This window comes from Crinia signifera, chromosome 1, assembly GCF_055691185.1.
Source record: "Crinia signifera chromosome 1, ASM5569118v1, whole genome shotgun sequence".
In the NCBI taxonomy this organism is placed as follows: Eukaryota; Metazoa; Chordata; class Amphibia; order Anura; family Myobatrachidae; genus Crinia; species Crinia signifera.
Window position 1 is genome coordinate 74,632,808 of NC_139217.1, and position 22,293 is coordinate 74,655,100.

At 45.7% G+C, this 22,293-nt stretch overlaps 1 protein-coding gene across 1 annotated transcript in view; it reads right to left on the reverse strand.

Annotated features, from left to right (window-relative positions):
* LOC146044945 (ADP-ribosyl cyclase/cyclic ADP-ribose hydrolase 1-like) overlaps positions 1-22,293 on the reverse strand; it is a 48,085-nt gene that overhangs the window by 20,381 nt on the left and 5,411 nt on the right. The window contains exon 2 of the mRNA XM_083163651.1: positions 10,370-10,499. Coding sequence (XP_083019777.1) covers positions 10,370-10,499 — 130 coding nt within the window. The remainder of the gene's footprint in view (positions 1-10,369; positions 10,500-22,293) is intronic.

Here is a 22,293-nt window from a genome sequence, read left to right on the forward strand (position 1 = left end):
ATATCCAGTTTCATCAGGGGAGCAATTTCCCAATCGGTAAAATAAGATCCTAATATGGATGTTTTATGACATTTTGACTTTTAAATCCTGCCACAGACCACCTTTATGTCACCTATGTGACAATCCCCCCGATCCTTTATTTTTTATTTTTATGTATTTTGTTGTACATCGTCTAAGTTAGGTTTTATTGTGTTTTGCATTAGCTATTATTAGATTTAATAAATACATTTTATTCAGATTACCGTCTGAACAATTATTCAGCCAGCGCTGGCATTTTGTATATATCTCTTTCTTGATTAATAGGGGAGTGACAACCACTTGCCAGCCGCTGTTAATAGCGCTCCCCACACACCTGTTTTTTTATTGTAGTGTCTTAACTTGCGTAAGATGTGGTTGTTTTTTAGATGCAAGTAGCATAATTTTGAGACATTAAATGTGGGGTACAAAGGACAGTTCAGAGTCAAGGATGACCCCAAGGTATCGAGCTTGTGGGGTATGATTGATTGTTGAATTCTCAACAGTGATTGCGGTATCAGGTTGATGACTACTGTTGGTCCTGGGGGGGGGGGGGAGTTTATGGACCCTGATGTTCCCCAGTGGTTTAACCCTTTGAGTGCCAACATCAAAAGATCAGAATGCCAGTGTTGCTCACATTTGTTATATTGTTAGGAGGCGGCCAGGCCATCCCCGGTTACTGGCTATGTCCCTGAGCTCCAGTGTGGATGGTTGCGCAGGAGTCTCAGGGACCGGATCCAGCGGCAGCCATCTTTTTCCAGCTTCTGCCGGGCAAGCAGGGCGGAAGCGTCAGAGATGTTGCTAGGCAACGTCCCAAATTTCTGTCTTCCGTTCGGCAGCGGGGGCCGCAGACAGAGGCTGCGGCTGACATCTTCCACGCTGGAAAAAGGCGGCCTTTTTGAACAAAACCTGGCTCGCCTTTCTCAGAGGCCCCGGCTACATCGTTCTGCATGCCAGTTCTGCTCCAGCTTCTTTTCTGCCTGCCTGCCTGCTACACTGGGTCAGCGTGTTCCCTGCCTGCTCCAGAAGATCTCGGCTGCTTCTCTCTATCCATCTATATCAGATAAGTCCAAGATCTCTTGCATCCTTGGTTTATACTGTTTGTTATTCCATATTTGTGCATTGTTGCATTTCCCAGTGAGTGCCTGTTACTGTTAGTATTTCCCTCGGTTCTGTGGTCTTTCCCTGTAAGGGTATTGTTTTATTTGGCTACAGCTTGTGTATTGTTACACCTACTGTCTCCAGGGACTAGTATCCTTGGTTAGAACTTGTGCATTGTTGCATTTGTGGGGCTGTACTCTCCATAGGGGGTGTGTGTGGTCAGTCCTTTCCAGACCCTCTCCTTGCAGTTCATAGCCTCCTGCAGCAGCCTTGTCCCTCCTAAGACCTGGCGGCACCAGAGTGGGGGCGGACCTAATTCGACCTCACAAACGTGGCTGCTAAAGGTGAAGCCTTAGTTTGCAGAACGCTAAAGGGATTGCTGGGCATCCGCAACTGGGTTCCCACACACTCAACCCTAACATATGTAAATTCAAATAAAACATGTTGTGTAAAAAAAATTATATTTCCTATATAAGATAAACATTACAGGTCATTATGATGAATAACATTGTTTGCTTGCCAATTTTTACATCAATTTTGACAATTTCACTTGGCACTCAATGGGTTAATGGTGTTTTTTGTGAGCTGGGACTGCTTTGCTCTGAGACCCTTTGGCTCTCTTGTGGTGTTAGTACAATTGGTCACTTGTTAGAGAAGTGTTTTCCACTCGTTTTGAACACCTACGCATTGAGTTTGTGCTTCCTCCTTTGTCCCTTTTCTTTTTTTTATTATGAGTTCTTTATTTTCAATCAATAACAGAAACAGTATATGTCAAATAATCCAGGAAAACATAGTGGTGATATAGCATGGCAACAAAGCACATGGATGAAAATCACTACATAACATAGGCTGAGATGACTGCAAAGACATCATCATCCATAATGTCATGACATCAGAGTATAATAACAGTCATAAATTTTAACATAGAAATAGTAAAGTACAATAAAGAAAGATAGACAAGGAAGGTGGGGGGCGGGGCAAGTTTGTAGAGAGGTGTTCTAGCCCTCTAGCTTTCGGATGAGTCTTGGCATTGTATAGCAAAGCAGATGGCCAGATCCTGCCCAAGTATCCCCTAGTGAGGTGGTTGTTTTATGAGCTAAAAGGTATTAGGTTTTTATATGAGGTGGCCATATTGAATTCTAACCAGGCATCCCACATATGTGCATATGTAGGGAATTTCTCAGGAGTGGAATAATAGATACTGTATTGTCCATTGCCATGCAGAAGTTCATGCGTTGGCACCATTCCCACAGTGTAGGGGGGCCTTTGAATGCCAATAAACTGGAAGCACCACCCTAGCTGCATTATTCATGTGCCTAAGTAGAGATTTTTTGTACTTGGATATGGGTATGCCCGAATGCGAACCAAAAGTTGGGACAGGGTGGCCCAGGGTGGCCAATTTCCTTATATCATCCCAAAATGGTATTATCAAATGGCAATCCCACCATATGTGGAGCCGAGTGCGCTGTTTCCTGTCCGCATCTCCAGCAGAGAGGGGACACACCCTTGCAAAATGTATGTAAAATACTTGGGCAGCGGTAACATCTAGTCAGTAGCTTATATTGGGTCTCAACAACTTCTAGACTGGCCGAACAAGCACTAGTGGCCCGATTTACATTGTCCCAATTAACTTTGATCTTTTTGGAGGTAAAATCTTTCTCCCAGGCCCCCTGGTATGTTGGCTCAGAGGGCATAAGAGCAGACAGAAGTAGCTGATAGATATTGGATATCACGAAGACTTTGACATAGCTGGAGGTATCAAGAAAAGGGACATTCTGTGCGTGCCCAGCTTGGAAGTGACCCTATTTTTTTTTTTTTAAATCACATTTTATTTTGTTCTATACATTGGACTATTACATAATCATTAAAGTATGTCAAAGTTGCGACCGGCGGAGAGATTCCTTTAAGCCAATCGAACTTCGTAAAAGAGCATAGCTTTAAACTTGTTCAAGCCTCATGGTACAATAACAACTTAACATACTAATCTTATCTGGATATATGGGGGGTGGGAAGGGGGGTGGGGGAGGTCAATAAGACAGTGGGGGACAAGACAACAGATGATTACCATAACAGCCTATCATTCAAGATCCTAGGTGATCTGCCGCAACAAAAACCATGTCGTGTTCTCAAAGATTTTTTGTATGGATGTCTGAACCTCACCACTCAGGGTCAGAATGTAGGTTTCCCATTTGGCATAGAAGCGTTTAACTCCCTTTTCTATATCATTTAGTGTTGCTTGGCGCTCAAAGAATAGAGTCTTAAGGATAGAGTTTTTAACTCCGCTAATGAGGGGGAAGTTCTTCCTATCCAATGGGACAGGATTAATCTTTTAGCTAATACAAGGATCAGGGTTAAGAGGGATAATCTTCCTTTTGTTGGGCCCTAAGTTCCAATTGTTAAAGTAGAGGAAGAGCAAAGGTAGTGGGTCGTATGTCCGCTGCAGTGTGAATGTTATGTTTAGGAAGGCAACTAGTTTTCTCCAAAATAATCTTATATGTCCGCATCCCCAAAAATTATGAAAATAGTCTGCTCCCTTAATTTTGCACTTTGGGCATAGTCCTAAATCTCCTGGGATAAAGTGGCTTCGTTGCTGTTGTAAGATATACAGTAGGCCCTGTTAAGAAATTTGAGGTGCATTTCTTGAAGGGAGGCTGATTGTAGGTACTTAAGAGAGGTGGGGAGTTTTTTTTATTATTGTTAGAAACAGTGGGATGGTGGGGATGTCCACCTTCCATCTATTCTCCAGGTTCTGGAGCAGCTTATCTATCCTATATCCTTGGGGATATATAAGCCTTGGGGATAGATTGCGCATAATGTCACGCCTGCAGGTACATATAAAATTGTGTACTGGGAAGATGAAACTTAGTTGCTAAGTCTGCAAATGATATGATTGTGCCTCCTGGGTCGAAGACGTTGCAAATGGCCGATATTCCTTTCTGGTGCCATTCCAGGTATAGCGGGTTCTCTAGGTTCCGGAGTAAAGCTGGGATTACCCCAGAAGGTAACATGTGGCGTGTTAGCTGGGTTTCTGCCAAAACCTTTATGGATTGAAATCCACATTTTATACGTTTCTCTAAACAATAAATTATTTTTGATGTCACTGGGGATGACCTTACGTGGGGCATGGAGCAGTGCTGCTGGCGAGAATGGGTGGAAGAGCGCTCTTTCCAGGTTATCATTTGTGTAAGTGGATCTGTTAAGGAGCCAGTCAGATGTATAACGGAAGAGAGCAGCTTGAGAAAAAGCTTGGGCATGGGGAAGTGCGAATCCTCCTTCTTGTTTTGGGAGAACCAGTCTGAACATAGGCATCCTGGGCTTTTTTGCTGCCCAAATAAATCTAGTGATCATTCTGTTGTAACGTTAGAGGTCTATTTTAGAAAGAGTTAGGGGGATCATTTGGAGAATATATGAAATCTTTGGGAATATGACACTCTTAACAATCCTTATCCTCCCATATAATGAGAGGGGAAGGGTTATCCATCTATCTAAGAGTCTCTCGATTGTCTGTAAGATTGGCTTAAAGTTGGCCACATACAGTGAGTCCAATTGTAACGGTATCATGATTCCCAGGTATTTCATGGGGGAAGTGCATATTGTGAATTGTTGCATGATGGGGTGTGTTTTAGCATATAGGGGAGGCCATGCCAGAGGCAGGAGGTGTGATTTATCTTGGTTTATTTTAAATCCTGAAAATTTGCCAAAGTGTTCTATAATTGTCATAGCTACCGGTATGGATTGGGGTGGATTAAAGAGTAGCATGTCGTCAGCAAACATACTCAATTTAAATTCTAGGTGTCTTATTTTAATGCCTGAAAATGAGGGGGAGGATCTAAGCTGTACCGCCAAGGGTTCCAATGCCAAGGCAAAAAGGAGCGGGGAGAGAGGGCAGCCTTGGCTTGTGCCCCGTTGAATCTGGAAGGGTGGGGATAAGTAATTGTTTGTTACTATCTGGGTCTTGGAATCTGTGTATAGATTACTAATAGCTTCTATGAAAGGCATTGGGAAATTACATTTCTGTAAGGTGGTAAACAGGTGGTCCTAAGAGACCATATCGAGGGCCTTCTCGGCGTTGAGGGATAAAATGGCTTGGGGGGTCGGGAGATTTTGTAGAGTGCACCCACTGCATTGCCATGAGCAGCTTTCTAACATTTAACACTGAGTGGCGGCCCCAGATAAAACCCGTCTGATCTTTGTGAATTATGGATGGCAGGAGTAGTTTTAGTCTATCAGCTATGATCTTGGTATAGAGTTTATAATCGGTATTTATAAGTGATATGGGGCGGTAGGAAGCGGGTTGTGTGGGGTCCCGTCCTGGCTTTGGGATAACTTTTAGGAGAGCTGCGTTAAAATAGGGGGGTGAAGGGGAACCCCTAAGTAACGAGTTGAACAGTGCGGCTAAGGGGGGGGGAGTTTTGGGGCTAACAGTTTGTAATATTCGCTAGTCAGTCCATCTGGTCCCGGGGCTTTACCAGGCTTAAGTTGGCCAATGGCTCTGGTTATATCTTCTTCAGTAATATCTGATAGTAATGAAGCTGTTTGTTCTGAGTTTAAGGTTGGGAGTGGAAGCGTGGACCAGAATGCGTCCTTATGTTGCTAATCTGGTGGGGCCGAGGTGTATAGTTTTGTGTAAAAGTTATGAAAGGTGGATGCTATGTCCTGGCCCCGGTATCGAAGGGCGCCGCTGTCATCTGCCAGGGAGGTAACTATAGCGGGGGGTGTTGGCCATTAAGCAGATTGGTCATTAATCTATTGGATTTTCCTCCGAATCTGTGGTATTTACTCTGTGTTTTGAATGACATCTTACTTTCTATTTTAGACAGAAGGGTGTCAAAGACTATCTTAGCTTGGTTGTATGCCTCTTTATGTACTTGGGTGGGGGAGGACTTATATGCCTGGTATGTGGCTGTCAGCGTGGCTTGGGCATCAAGATATAGTTTAGCTCGTTCCTTACGGATGTGGGAATAATAAGATATAATGGCCCCCCTGAGCACAGGTTTGGAGGCCTGCCAAAACAGCTGGGGTGAGTCTGTCTCTGTGGAGAGGTTGTTATGTTTATAGTCCATCCACGTGGACTCTAGGAGGGATTGAAATTTTGATGAGTTTGCCAAATGACTGGGAAATCGCCAGTTGATATATGGGCCTCTGTCTAAGGTGGTGTGCAAGTTAATCCAACTAGCAGCGTGGTCTGAGACCGAGATCGTCTCAATCTCTGCGCTGCATACCAAGGGAAATGCTCTAGTGGAAAGCAGAACATAGTCTATCTGAGACAAAGTGCGGCTGACAGACATGTAAACTCTCTTTCCATTGGGTTGCAAGCCCGCCACACATCAGTCAGGTGGAGGCTAGACATTAGGTAATGAAGTCCTCGCTTCGAGGGAGGTCTCCTGGAAGGGGCAGAAGACTCTCTGTCCAACACACAGCTAGCACAATCGTTGTGTCAATGTAGGGGGTTAATACTGTTACCAGGTTACGAAAAAAGGGCCTAGAAAATGCATTTGGGGCATAGACATTACAGAGAGTATATCTTGTCGATTGTACAGTGGCGTCCACTAGCACCCATCTCCCATCAGGGTCTGTAAGTGTGGAATGAATCTGTGTGATTGCCTGCTTTCTTACTAAAATAGCAACCCCTCTGGATTTAGAGTTGTATGGGGAGGTCGCCATCAGTGACCATCCCATGGTGTTCAATTTCAAGGTTTCAGAGGGGGTTAAGTGCGTCTCTTGCAAATATGCAATGTCTGCTTTTAATTTATGAAGATATAGCAGGATTTTTTTATGTTTAGAGGGGATGTGGAAGCCACCGACATTCAACGTGATTATCTTTAAATCAACCATTCCTAGTTAGCCGAGCATAGCAGCCCGGTGGATCGTTCAGGTAGTATACAATCAGCGACAGACCTAGAGTTGTAGCATCAAGGGTATAATATTTGGCTAAATTAGTAAAGTACATACAAGGGTAAAACATGAAGGGAAAAAAGGGGAGGGAAGGGATGAACATGAGGAGCCAGGGGGCCGGGAGTCCCGCAGTTAAATAAGCCACGTGGAATAGGAAGAAAGATGGCATAGGTATAGTCTCCCGTCTCCCCAACACCTCCATAAACACACAGTGTATCAGGTTTATACAAGGACCTCCGGCATCCCAGGGGCAGTGTCACGATCTGAGCTGTCAGACAGACTTTCCTACCGGCTAAGTGCCTCCGCAGGTTCAGCTTGCGGTCCAGACGTCATCCCTGCCGGCGTCCTGTCTCCCAGTGACAGTCCCCAGTTCACGGCAATCCACCTGTCCGCCGCCATTGCTCCCAGTATCCAGCATGGTGTGCACAAACACACTTTCCCGCCATAGCAGACATGGGGGCTGCCATGTTCTTTCCAGTCACATGTCTGTGCTGTCCAATCCTGTTGGTTCTGATCTCCCTGTCATACTTCCTCGGCCAATCCTGGCCACCCAGTGGGGATAAGTATGCTGGGAGCTCTCAGAACCATTGCTAGTGCTTCAGTTGTCTCCAGTGTATGGTCAGCTGTCCTTGTCTCTGTACAAGTGTATTCTCTGCTGGTGTTGTCTTCCATGCTGCAGTGTGTTCCAGGTTGTTCCATCTCCTGTGAAGTCCAGGTTATTCCACCGCCTGTGATCCTGCCTCTCAGCCCAGCGACCAAGCCTAGCTCCGGGACTCTGGTCCTTCCGATGCTCCAGCATCATCCGCCATCGATGTTTCATCGCTAGTCCGATATTCCGGATCTCCTGCTTCCGTCCGTCATTCTGGACCCACAGTCTCATCTCCCGTCCGTCATTCCGGACCCACAGTCTCCTTCCATATCCGATACCCGAATCCGATGTTCCCACATCATCATCGATAGTCCGATATTCCGGATCTCCCAACCAAGCTTCCGTCCGTCATTCCGGACCCACAGTCAAGCTCAAGTCTTCCGTCCGTCATTCCGGACCCACAGTCTTCACATCCGATGTTCCACCATCGATCCCACATCACATCACATCTGTAAAGTATTGCAATCTGCATGAACTCTGTTATTTCTCCTGCATACTTTACTGTCTGTTTATATTACGACCATCTGCAAATAAACTCCGGTTGTATTTTACCTCTGACTGCTTATTGGCTCTGGGTGCACTGTCGCGCACTCCATGCGCAAGGGTCCTCTCCAACCTCCCCGGTCCAGGTCCCCACCAGAGGTCTCAGTCTCGTCGACTAAGCCCCCTGGTGTGACAGGCAGTGTTGGCCGATGGGTTCCGTATTTTCAAGATTAGGGCATAAAGTGCCCTAAGGCTTTCAGGCTCGCCCCAGCCTGTGAAGTAATATGAGGCGCCGCTAGCAACCTCTTGAAGTGGCAACGCTCCACATTCCATTAACTAATTTTTAAATCTACAAAAATTCTCCTAAACATAGTTAACAACATCACTTGTTTAGCTGCTCATAAAGAATATAAGAAAATAATATAAACAATATTAAACCTTGCTTTCCCCAATGGGGTATGATTAATCTCAATATCAGGGGAGGAGGGGGGGTGATGGGTCAAAAGTTAGGCAGCTTGAGGGCCAGATCCCGTCGACCCGAGCAAGGGTAGACGTGAGTCTCTCCCCACAGATTGTAGTGTCCCGACCCCACCTACCCAAAAAACATCCAAAAAATTCCAAGGTGAGTAAGACATTTGTAGTAAGCAACCCGTAGTAGTTTAGGTCTAGCGATGTCCCGTCGGGGACATAGTGCATGTTTGCAGGACTACTCATCTGGGCCCGCTGGGGAAAAGGAGGCCTGTAAGAATCCCTCCGCGTCCTGCACGGTAGTAAATTCTTTGTAGGAGGAACCGGAGAGGATTCGCAGCTTGGCGGGGTAAAGCAGGGCAAACTTAGTGTGTTTTTTTTACCAGCCTGGTGCATAGTGGTGAAAACTCTTTTCTCGCTCTTGTCACCTCTGCCGAGAAATCCTGGAAGATAAGCAATTTGTTTCCATTCCATTGCAGGGCTCTATTTTGTTTAAAGGCCGACCATAGCGCCTCCTTGTGCTGGTAATTGAGACACTTAAATATCACTGCCCGAGGTCTGTTAGAGTGATCCTTACGAATCGGTCCCAGCCTGTAGGCTCTTTCTACTATCATGCCCTTACATGCCTCTGCTATCTGTAGCAATTCTGGTAGGGTGTGTAAAATGAAGGAGTACAATTCTGGGCCTTTGATCGTTTCAGGGAGGCCTATGAGACGTAAATTGTTCCTTCTCGAACGATTTTCCAAATCGTCGAGTTTGTTTTGCACTGCATAAGCTGATTTCTGGAGGGACTCAGTGGTGGCCTTTAGTGCATGAATGTCTTGGAAGGCCTCTCCCAAATGTGCTTCATTTATATTGACCTTTTTAGTTATCTGCTTCAGCTGGGATTTAATGTCCTGGACAGACTGCTGCAGCTTAGCAGCATGGGCGTCCAGGATGGGGTTAATTGTATCTTGTATTGCCCACACCATGTCTGTATATGTCAGTGCTGCAGCATGGGATGAAGAAGGAGAGGGGGTGAACAGTTTGGGCTGCGTGTGGAGCATGGGTGTCTCTTCTCCACTTACTTGGGAGCGCTGAGGCTCTGTCAGCAATTGTGGCTGAGGCTGGGACGCTGACTGCGCTGGCTGCACCTGTGTCTGTGAGCCGGCGGCCATCTTGGGCTGTACTTGCGGCGGGAGGGAAGGCTGGCGTCTGGGCTTTCCAGCGGGCGGAGGAGAGAGAAATCTCTTCATCGGCGTCTGGGGGTTCCTGGGAGCGTCTTCCGGCGTGTGCCTGGGCTCTGTGCGGGTTGTGGAGCGCTGGCGGGCGGCTAGCTGGCTGGGGCGGCTGGGGAGCTCAGCACGTTGCGTCCTCAACCATCAAACCCGGAACCAGAAGTCCGGAAGTGACCCTATTTTATTATCCCTTGCACTCCTTAAATTACCCTTCAGAAAGCTATGATGAGCAAAGAACTCAACGATTCTAAAAATCTATTTATTATACTTCACAATTTATCCAGTTTATATAGCTTCTGTAGTTGTTTTAGCTCATGTTAATGTGAATACCCCTAAGAGCAATGCTCGTACTAACATTCCTACATGTTACCCTTGAATGTGATTTTTTTTTCATCTATTATGGGATTGTTAAGGTACTGTAGGTTCATAATTGATGGTTGCATATCCTATCTACTCTCCTGGTACTGGTACCTGTGAGCGTTAAACTGTGTTTATTTAGCCTGATATTGTTAATGAAATGTTAACTGTGTATTTTTGTCACCTTATCACATGGTATTGTGTCTGCTGTCACATTTGCTAAATTCTTGTAATCCTCTTCAGTGATATTGCAGGGATCCTTTCTGTACACTGCATTGGTCAGCTCTTCCCATATCCCAAAACAGTTCTTCTGCCTGCAAAAGAGAAAACAAGGGAGATTCTTTTGTACTTTCTGTTAAAATATCATAGTTTAGTACAATACTGTTTGTCAGATGTTAGTGCCCAATACTAAAACACAGCACTAAAAAGCAGTTAAGTTCTACTCAATGCCACTGTAAACTCAAGCCATACCGCCCAACTTTCTGATTCCCCAAATCCTGACCTGCCATGCCAAAGGCTGGGCTGGCCTGAAAAGGGGGCGGGGCTATGTCATGGGTGGGCGGAGCCTCAGGTAAAGGGGCATGGCCTAGCACAGCGTTTCCCATTTTTAGCATTTTCAGAGTGTGCCCAGTGCTCACCTAGCGACTGGGCAGCCCCCGGCTCCCTCCGTACCCTCCCCCCCTTTATTGAAGAGATGCCGGGGTTGCTACATGGTTCCCTTCAACAGGCCCAGGCCTGGGTAAAGAGTACGTGTTCCCCCTCTCTGCACCACTGTTGAAATAATCACTTTAACAGTTACTTATCAAAAAGTCATTGGTATTCATTAGGTTAGCACAGAGTTTTTCAACCACCGTGCTGTAGCACACTAGTGTGCCTTGAGCTGTTCTCAAGTATGCCCCCAGATCTAGAGATGCCCAAACCAGTTTACAGCCACCACCAGTTCAACTGTTATTTACTGGTCTCTTCTTTTCATGTAAAGGGCCAATGTATTATATTTTTGTTACCTGTGGGGACCAGTGTGATTTTTTAAATATGGGGGTTTGGTTTTTTCCAGTGGGGGCCAATGTGTTTTGCCCTGTAAGGGATCTCATGGTGTGCCTTGGTAATTTTAAAATCTTATTTAGTGTGCCGCAAGGTAAAAAAAAGGTAGAAAATCACTGGGTTTGCAGATATACACAGTACTATTTTTCTGGAAAAATAGGTTCAGGAACTCCAGGTCTGGGGGTGGATCAATTAAATAAAAAAAAAAACTTATATAATAGAGAGAGGGAGGGAGAGATAGATGTATATATTGTATTTAGAAATAAAGGCACTCACAGCAGGGGGCTGTGGGCCCCATAGCAAAAGTTTGGAAAGGCCCCCTATTTAGCAACTGATGGTGATGAATGTATATAAAACATATTACTAGACAGCAAAGATGGGCCCCCTTCAGCTCTGGGCCCCATAGCAGCTGCACCCCTTGCACCTATGGTAGTTACGCCCTTGACTCACAGGTGACTTTAAAATAAAACTTATCTTCTGAAAAGTACATTTTTAGTTCCTGATTATGTCATATTTAATTAGAGGTTCAGGAACTGAGTTCCTGCTCGTTCCTGCTGAAAAATAGCACTGGATATACAGGTATAGCATCGTTACCTATTTCAATTATTATTCCTGGCCTGGATATACTCACTATATCAAAGTTTTGTTAGTCGAAGATAAAAATGTCTTTTTGTGCTGACTCTACTCCAAGGGAAAACATCTTATGTTCACAGAGACAGTGACTCCCAGGAATCCTGAGTGGTACTAATGGTCCTAATGGAACTTTACTACCACAAAAATCTGTGCCTGTAATTAAGGTCCTTTTTATAGGAACAGGATTCCACTTATCAGGAGGAAACAGGGGGGCGACCTCTCCCCTCAACCGATATTTCACCTAGTGGGTCATACTAAAGATACCAATATATGTTATTTTTAATCATACACTGTGTGAAACTTTTTATTTATTTATTCCTCAATGAAGAGTAGTTCCATTTGTTTATTTTTTGTACTATTGAGGATATAACTACCCCTATTTTTAACAGCAGCTGGTTGGGAGGTGAGCCTGGTGTAGCGCCTATTGATATCCTTTGGATATCCTATTTTCTCTCCAGGAATGCAATTGCTGGTGGGTATTTAAAATAATACCCACAGCACAGGGTTTTTCCCACAGCCGCAGGATTATTGCTAAACAATTGTGGGAGAGAATGCATCTTTTTTTCCTCGCATCTCCAGAGCAAGTTTGATTTTTCCTAAAACTACCTGAACTTGCTCTGGCACCGCATCAGCATCAGCATCCTGCGTCATGGAACCAAGCTTTAGACTCGGCAGACTGAGCATGCAGTATTTATGAGGGTGTAAAAGTATCTCTGAGTGTGTGCAATGTGTGTATCATACTTGCCTACTTTTGAAAACTAGTTTCGGGGAGATTAGAGTTGGTAACAGAATTTTGCAAAGCGCTCCCATTGAGGGGGCATGTCATGCTCCACCCACAGGGCGTGTCTAGTTCCATATATGGAGAGATTGTGAAATAAGACTGTGAACGTGGCACCTAGAAATGTGGGTGTGTACTGCTACATTTGAGAGAAATCTTTTAAAATGACTTATATCCAAATGTAGATGAGCCCCAAAGCTGTTAGTAAGGTACTATACTTGGTAAAGTGCTGGGAAATGGTGCTGATGATTCAATGTAATTGTATCTGTGTCTCATTCCTTTTTTCACAAAAAAAAGTAACAGTGTAATGTGGGCTAGGCGAAATGAGGGAGATTGCTAGACTAATGAGGGAGAGAGGGAGATTGCTGCTATTTCAGGGAGTCTCCTGCAGAATGCAGGAGGGTAGGCGTCTATGGTGTGTAAAACACATAATTACACACACACACAGTAAAATTGGCCATTAAACACATAGGGCGAAATTTTTTAGAAATGTGCGATTTTTGGTAAAAAAACGGCCGAAATCGCACGTTTTCCAAAAATCGCACATGTAATAGGGTGCGATTCGCGGTAAAAAAATGCGAATTCACATCTCATTGCATATGCAAATTTGCTGCAAAGAATTTGATTTTTAAAGGTGCAATTAATTATTATCATGTTCAAAAATCGCACCCAATTACATTTCGCCCATAATGCCACACATAGGCCCTTATTCTGATCGGTGCGGATATTCCCGAATTGTTACGGTGCGGGCCGCACGCCACGCTGTGCGGCAGCGTGCGGCCATCGTCCGTAGAAACGTCCACGTGTCCTCCGCATTCGGACGGACTCACTCTTTAAGAACAGGGCGTGTTTACGGACGACATACAAACCATGCGTGTGCGGTGGACACACTCAGATTCTGCACGGTATTACAGAGTATGCACTGTGATACCGCATCCGAATGGATGGCAAGCGGGGCGTCCGCACGGAAGCGGTGTATTTACGCAAAACTACCCACTATTATGTCTATTCTGCAATACATCACATGACCCACTTATTCAATTACCTATCCTCATAAAAAAATGTTTATTTGTAATTGGAATCAATTAAATTCCAATATATACTTAAACCCATGCCTAACACATCCATTGCACACATTAACCCTTACATCAATTCAAGTGCAATGGTTTGTATTTGTCCCTGTGTAAAATATTATAAACAATCTACACATATACTGTTTAATGTGAAAAGAAAACCGACAACTTCGAACTTGCATAAAACATTTATTCTGACAACTTTTAAACATTTAAATATAAAAAAATAAAAAAAAATAATTTACATTAGCAAGTCGCTAAGGTCCTGCAGGTCTGCAATTAGCAGCTGTAAATGGTGGCGCATCCGCATGAGGGCCCCACGAACACCCTCATCTGCTTGTGTTGTGGCATCTGTGGGCATGTAAAAGGGGCAAAAATTAGTCATGATATTCATGCATACATTTCACATACTGCTACATAAATCAAAGAAATGCAAGGTGACATGTATGTATATATATATATATATATATATATATATATATATATATATATATATATATATATACAGAGATAGAGACACACATAGATAAATATATATGACACATACATATATACATACATGCAAACTTATTTAATTAATACTGTGTTTTTGTCCCTCTACCCTTTACTCTGCAGAAGACCTACCAGTCATAGTGTTTCTTCTGATTCACAACCCACCCATGACTAACCAATGACAAGCATGTCATGTCCTCCGTCAATAACAACTTGTCACAATCTCCTCAGTCTAAGTTCAGTGATGGTTTGTGGCATGGGAGTTATGCAAATGTCAGGAATGCACAGTACACATCCTCAAAATCATAATTCAGTCTAAACCAACCTACAATTCTGTGAGGGGAAAAAAACAATCTGAACCACAGGGGGTGTTTAGGTAGAGGAGGCTCCAGGGACACTGACAACTTGTGACTCCATTCTAAGGCAGGCCTGGCCATACTCCATTTATAGCATACATCATATAGTTTATAAATATCATTCACCTAAAACATATATTCAGCTATATGATGGGACAGAATCTACGCTTGCAGCAGGTGAATTTAATCCAAAAATGATAAACTCATCCCTTTACTCCAGGATCCTGTTTAACTACAGATGGGGCCGGGCTCATCTTTGCAGGGGATGGCGATGGCGACGCCATCGCCATTCCCTGCTCCGGCGCCATCTGTGTGTCGGAAGGGGACGCGCGCGCACGAGGTGCGCGCGCGTCCCCTTCCGACGGTGCTGCCGTCCCCTTCCGACGGTCGCCCGGTGCCCACACCGGGCGCCCGCACCCCCCCACAGCCTCCTCGGGTCCCCCCAGCCCCCCTCGAGCGGGAGGCGGACAGTATTGCGTCCGCCTCGCCCGCCGGCCGCCCGGATACTGAGACGCACGTGCGTGGGGGACGCACGCGCGTCTCAGTCAGATGGCGCGCCGTGTTGCTGGCGGATCGCCAGCAGCATGCTGCTGGCGATTCACCAGCAAGCATAAGGCCTGCCCTATCTGTACAACGGTTATGTGGCAGTCAAAATGGAGCTCCAAGCCATCCCACAAACCTGTGTAATTAAGATGTGTCCTGGATGAAAGGGATGCCTTGGTCACCCCATCTAACCCGTACCTGTATCTGTAGCTACCCACTTTGTGTTATGTATTAATAGTATTGTAACAAAATTTTTCCTCACCAGTGCTACATAACAAATACAAGTACAAATAATTGATGAATGATGCATTATGTATACATACCGATCTGTTCTGCCTCCACCACCTCACACGCCTCCTCCCCCTCTGAATCGGCCGCCTCCTGGACATTCTTGGCCTCCTCAATAGGCCCGACCGCCTCAGCCACCTCCTCCACATCCTCCTCCGCCACCAACACCTCGTCAGCCACCTCCTCCACATCCTCCTCCGCCACCAACACCTCCTCCACATCCTCCTCCGCCACCAACACCTCCTCCACATCCTCCACCACCACCTCCTCAGGCACCTCCTCCTCCTCCTCCACCACCTCCTCCACCACTTGCTCCTCCTCCTCCACAACATACTCCTCCTCCTCCACCACCTCCTCCTGCACTTGCTCCTCCTCCTCCACAACATCCTCCTCCTCCACCACCTCCTCCTGCACTTGCTCCTCCTCCTCCACAACAACATCCTCCTCCTCCACCACCTCCGGCACCTCCTCCTCCACATCATCCTGTTGCATCTCCTCAGGCACCTCCTCCTCGGCCTGGGCTGCCTCTGCCTCTTCCCGTGCCTGTCGTGCTCGGGCTCGTGCTGTGTGGGAGAAAACAAACATCATTGTCAATGTCGGGTCATTGGGGCACATGTATTAAGCCATAACAAGAGATACATGGAAGGGTGATAATGATCGAAAACGATGCTTGAAAGTTGCTCCTTACTGTTAATGGACTAAAAAATCTGAAATTTAAGTTATTATGTGATTGTTAGTAATTTGTGAAATCATTACAACCCTTGCATTTATCAATGGTTAACACATATTACATCAGGCACATTGTATGCATCAGAATCAATAATGCTATGTAATTACATATAAAAGGCACATGACTGCATGTTAACCAGGAAGAAGCACACATAACAGTCTATGGACTTTGAAACCCATGGACACCCACTTAACATTCTACAATTTTTATTGCTTATATATGCTATGATGTAAGTGCGAAATTTCATAGCGAAAATACTCACAATCAGCTATTTCCCTCCTAATCTCCTGCAGTAGCTCTGGCTGGCGCCTGCGGAGGTCTGACCAGCGCCTCTCCAATTGGGCGATGCTCCTCCGCACCCGGGTGCGGGCGTAAATACGGCGCCCTGCCGCAGCATAGGCTCGCCGTTTCTGCCCATTGGTAATAAAGGGCCCTGCACGGCCCAGCCTTGTCTCCATGACGGAGACCAGTGCCCGAAGCTCCGCAGGCGAAAATGGCTCTGCTCTGCGTGACTCCGCCATGTTAGCACTGGCATCAATCAACCAATCATGTGCTGTAATTGGTTTATCACAGTTATTTGTGTTAATAACTTTATTGTTCATCTTTACATGAACAGCGTCTCTGCGCCAACACAAATGGCGAAAAATTCGCATGCCTTAAAAACGGTAGTGCTGATGTATGGCAATGAACAAATCTGATATATATTAAACACAGTGTGTATGCACTTTGCAAATCGAATAACGCATCGCACCGCCAAGCAACGCGTGCTATAGCTTGGCAACGCATAGCTGTACTTCGCATTACTTACTCTATGCATCTATGTGTATGCGTACATTTATGTTTAAAAGACACATATACATACGTGCAGGTATCCTGAGTCCACCATTATACACCAGCGCTGCCTGGCTGCCTGCCTGTCTGCCTGCCTGCCTGCCTGCCTAAACATGTTAATAAATTCAAATATCATATATATATATCTGCAAACAAATCATACATCAACACAGAAAAAAGTCACCAACACATAACAAACATACATGTGTTAAAAAGAGAATAAATCAATGTACTCACCAGACATCAGTGATAGTATCAACTACAATAATGAAGATATAACAAACACATAAGATCCCTTGCACAAGGTATAATTATGAGCAGCTATATTGTACTTCCACCAAAACTAAGCACATATGATAAATATCTCCTATTTCTTTGCCATTAGGAGGGCAGGCTGGCTAATTGTCGTTTTGTAAGACTGACAACTAACACACTGTACTTATTTGAAGGGGTGATTTTTACAATAATTGGTGTGTTCTGGTCAACTATATAAAATGTACCTGAAGAATCTTTGCACCACAGAGTCCCGCAGCTGGTATCCCCTCCGGCATTCTGGGGCGCGGGATGGGCGCATGGGCGGATCTTGCGGCTCAGATGGAACCTCCCACTCATCAAAGGGTATCTCACGCCGCACAGCAATGTTATGCAATAATACACACAGGCCCACGATCCTCGACACCATTTCAGGCGCATACTGTAAGTCACCACCAGTGCGGTGGAGCACTCTAAATCGACCCTTTAAAAGGCCAATTGAGCGCTCCACCACTTGCCTGGTGGCAACATGCGCCCGATTGAATGCCTCCTGTGGGCCAGGTGCTGGGGAGCTGTACGGCGTAAGTAGCCAGGGCGTACATGGGTAACCGGAGTCACCCAGAACCCATGCATCACGGCCTTCCAGCTCTTGTAGTCTCTGCCAAATCCCGGTTTGTCGGATAACATGAGAGTCATGGGCACTTCCGGGAAACTTCGAGTTGAAGGCGAGAATTTCCATGGATGGGCCACATACCACCATCACGTTGAGTGAGTGGAACAATTTCCGGTTCCTATACATCTTCTCACTTCGTGATGGAGGCACAAATGGTACATGGGTGCCATCCACAGCCCCTATCACATTAGGGAAGCCAGCAATTTGATGGAAGGCCTGCTGGCTTCTGCGAAGGGTCTCAGTGGCAAATGTCATGGCCATGAAGTGCCCCTTGCGCCTAAACATGGCCGACGTCACATGCCTCAGGATTCGGCAGAAGGCCGGCTGAGATATTCCAGCAAGTACTGCCACTACTTGTTGGAATGATCCTGAGGCGCAGAAATGCAACACCGCCAGCAGCTGTGTGTGAGGCGGAATTGCTGTCGTGATCCCGTGAAGAGGTTCCAGATCACTCTCAATTAACGAGAGAAGATCCAGAATGACATGTGGCGGTAACCGGTACCTAGTAAGTACCTCATCATCGGGCATACCAAACAGAGTCACCCGTGTGCGATAGATTCTAGCACGTCCTGGCCTCCTTGGCCGACGAGTGGGGAGAGCCGCAAGTGCCCTTAGCCTCCTAGCCATGAAAGCCATCATTGCTTCAGCAACCTATAAATAAATGAACATAAATAATGATGCACCTATGCACATAATGGCCATAACCGACAACAAATATATTTGTAGGCTTCAATACGTACAATAGATGGCCGCCCAGTGAAGTCACGAATATCTATTTGACTCTATAATGATGTAACAATAATATGAACTCAATACACACCGTCCTAAACACACAGATGCTTACAACATCTAACTACTAAACACTACTTGAGTATCATAGGTGTCTGCATTTGTTGCCGACATCATGTACTATGAGACATTTCAACTATTGCTGGGACATGTTGTCCTGCAATAGATGGACACACACAGGTTTAACACGTGTGAGTGAAATAGTGAACATGTGACGTGTTGCAATAATGGTAACAAGCCTTTGCTGGCCCAACAATCTGTAGTCAGTGAGGCAATGGTGCATACATTAATACACTTACATTGTTAATGGATATCATATCTACAAGGACCATGGAAGAGCTTACCTTAGACCCTGGACAACTACAGATCTGGAGACAAATGATTCTAGCAGCAATCCACTATTTATAGGCCTCTCACATGTGTTGTCTATAACATTAGTGATGAGTATTGCATGACTTGTGGCCTGGATTTTCTAAGGGATTGGGTTACTTTTAGATTTCAATCAAACTCAACAATACCACAGTAGTCATGAACAATCCCAAATAGCATGTATATTGTGCGATACTCACAGGTGTATCAGAAGATTCTATGCAATGTTAGAATTGGTGACCGATATTTAATGTAGAAGTGACGCCAGGTTTTACACAATGAAATTTCCGCAACTATGGGCGTGGCGTATGCGGCGCGAAAAAAACACGCCGTACGCAGGCGGCCGTTACGCTCGCGCACGGAACGCAGCTGCCGCTGATGTATGCCAAACAGGATACACAAACAGTATATAAAGGTGTATTAGAATGTGACAAAGTTGCTGGTAACATGGCTGGATCGCAATCTGAGGTGGACCAGGAGTTGCAGCAACTGTTTTCCAGGATGGACTCCAGCACCTCCTATGTGCCACTGCACAGGCAGGCAGTGGGAAATGATGAGGCTGCTGGCCCATCAACATCAGGGCAACCTGCAGCTGGCCCATCAACAGCAGGGCAACCTGCAGCTGGCCCATCAACAGCAGGGCAACCTGCAGCTGGCCCATCAACAGCAGGGCAACCTGCAGCTGCCTCATATGCAGCCTCAGCAGAATCATTTGGAACACAACCGGGGACTTCACAAGATAGTACCATGGGCAGCACTTCAAGTACAGCGACACGTGCCCGTGGGCGTGGGCGTGGGCAAAAGAGGGCAACAGAGGAACCAAGTTCCAGAAATATGGCATATGAAGCACAGGAGCTTGCCATCCTGGTTCCGCGAGCACGTGATTGGATTGAGTGTCCACCGGATAGGCTGACACACACACGCAGATGGAAGATTTGGGAAGACATAACTGCAGAGATTAATGAAGTGGCGCCACAAGTTCGTGAGGCGGAGCACGTCAAGAAGAGGCAAGTTGTTTTGTGTTACATGTGCCCAGTAATAGACAAGTAATGTTTGAATTCATGCTTAGATGGATTTTGCAAATGGCCGGTGAGGTTGGTACGATACACAGACATGATTGACATGTCATTTAGTTGAGAGTTATAGTAGGGTGAGTGTGAATGTGTATTGTAAGGGTTGATATCATAGTTGAATGTAATGTTATGTTTTTGACATTAAGCACATGTCGTAATATGTGGCACATAGCAATGGCTGCAACAGCAAACATCTGGAGTGACATGTATTAATATGTCAACTTACATTGCAGGTGGCAGGACTTCAAAACCAACCTGAATAGGAAGATGACCAAGCGGTGGGAACACAGCCAGAGATCTGGGGCCGGGCCCATGCCATCACGCCTACAGTTCACCCCCCTGGAGTTGATGGCCGAGTGCTGTGTTGCAGTTGAGGAGGTCAGGGGGGTGAGCACCATGGATAGCGAGGCCCCAGCTGAAGTGTTTGCATCTTTTGTGGAAGGTAAATATTTGTCATGCCATAAGATTGTGGAAGTAATTATCTTAGAATGTGTCCTAATTGTGTTTATCATTTTCAACAGACACCCCACTGTTTGGTGAAGAGTCTTCTCAGGAGGTGGAGGAGTCCGTGCCACCTGGCCCCAGTGGTAGGCCTGTGCAGCAGCAGGCATCGGTCCAAGCCGATTATGCCAGCTTGGCCCAGATGCTTGGAGACATTAACCAGCAGGGAGAGTTGGCATCAGAACGGATGCGTAGGACAGAGGAGATCATGGCGAGCTTGGCCAGCACCCAGCAGTCCATCGCTGTGAGCATGCAGGCCATGGCTGAGGCGCATCAGGCCATGGCTGCAAGTGTTCAGGTGCTGGCCGAGCAAGCCATGCGTCAAAATGATCTCCTCCACCATAATGAGCTTATGGTGGAGCTAGTTGACAGCAATAGGGTCCTAATGTCATCCGTTTCTGGTGCATTACCACCAGCAACACTCCCTGCTGGCAGGAGGGGTAGACCATCCACCCCCTCACCAGCATCTGCTCCACCTGGGCCAGCATCTGTCCGTGGCCGAAGAGCTGCTGCACAGGCCAAGGAGCCTACCAAGGGCAAACGTGGCCGCAAATGAACTTGTGGCTGCATTAATCTCCACCGTTATGTGGTCCCAACTCTTTCATTGTGCTGTGTGTGTCAGCTTCTTGTGTCCAATCACGTGCTGAGGGTAACCAGATTAGCCCTTGCTTCAAATGTCATTTTTGGTTCCCCTGTTGCCCTCTTTTGCCTGCCATTACTGTCTGCTGTACTTGAAGTGATGTTGCTAAGTCCCTTTGTGTTCCAAATGATTCTGCTGTGGTTATGAATGTGTACAATTATATTTATTTTCTATTATAATTTATTTATGTACATTCCTGCCATGCTTTTTGGTATTTTTTTTTTTTTTATTTGTTATTGCTTCACAGTGTCAGTGTCTGTGAAATGTATTGAAATAAATGTCTTTATTTCACCAAAATTGTGTGGTTTAATTAGTACATGTAGAATACACATGTGTATTGATAGTATTAATATTCAGTGATGTCCATTCTTAGCAGTTTCAAAGTGTGTGACAAGTACAGCATATGTGTGTGTTTAGTAAAGGTTCCTTGAAGCAGCAATGGTTTCAATTAAAGCACTGACAAGCGTGCCATTAGTGAGTAATGAGTAAAGGAGTCGATTGTATTGTGTTCAGCTGTTAATGCTTGTAGTCATTAGGCGTTCCGTTCGCCTACCGCAGGACCGAGTGGTTTCCGCAAAGCAATACTTGCTTATGGACACCGCACATTTCTATCGGTTTTGTTCGCGGCCATTCGGAGTGCTATCCGAATGCACGCCCCCCAACATAAGTGTACTCCCCCGTGTCCGCCCATGTTTCCACCCAGTTTTGCCCACTTTGAAACTACGCCCATGTGTCATTCCGCATGACGCCCATAATACGCCCATATTTCCTGAGTGATTGCGGTGCACAGTTTTGTACGGGATTAGCACGAACAGGTTACGGAGTCAATGCTTGGCACATGCGCCTTGCGTTCCCCACGCATGCGCAGACGCCGGAAACACGCTATCCGAAAGTATTCGGGAAAGTACGCATCAATCAGAATAAGGGCCATAGTAATAATTATTAAAACACAATATGCAATACAAAGTAAATATAATGCCCGTTACACCGACAAACAAAGTTTGTGAGTTATCATTCATATTCTCTGACAAATGGCCAGAAAATCA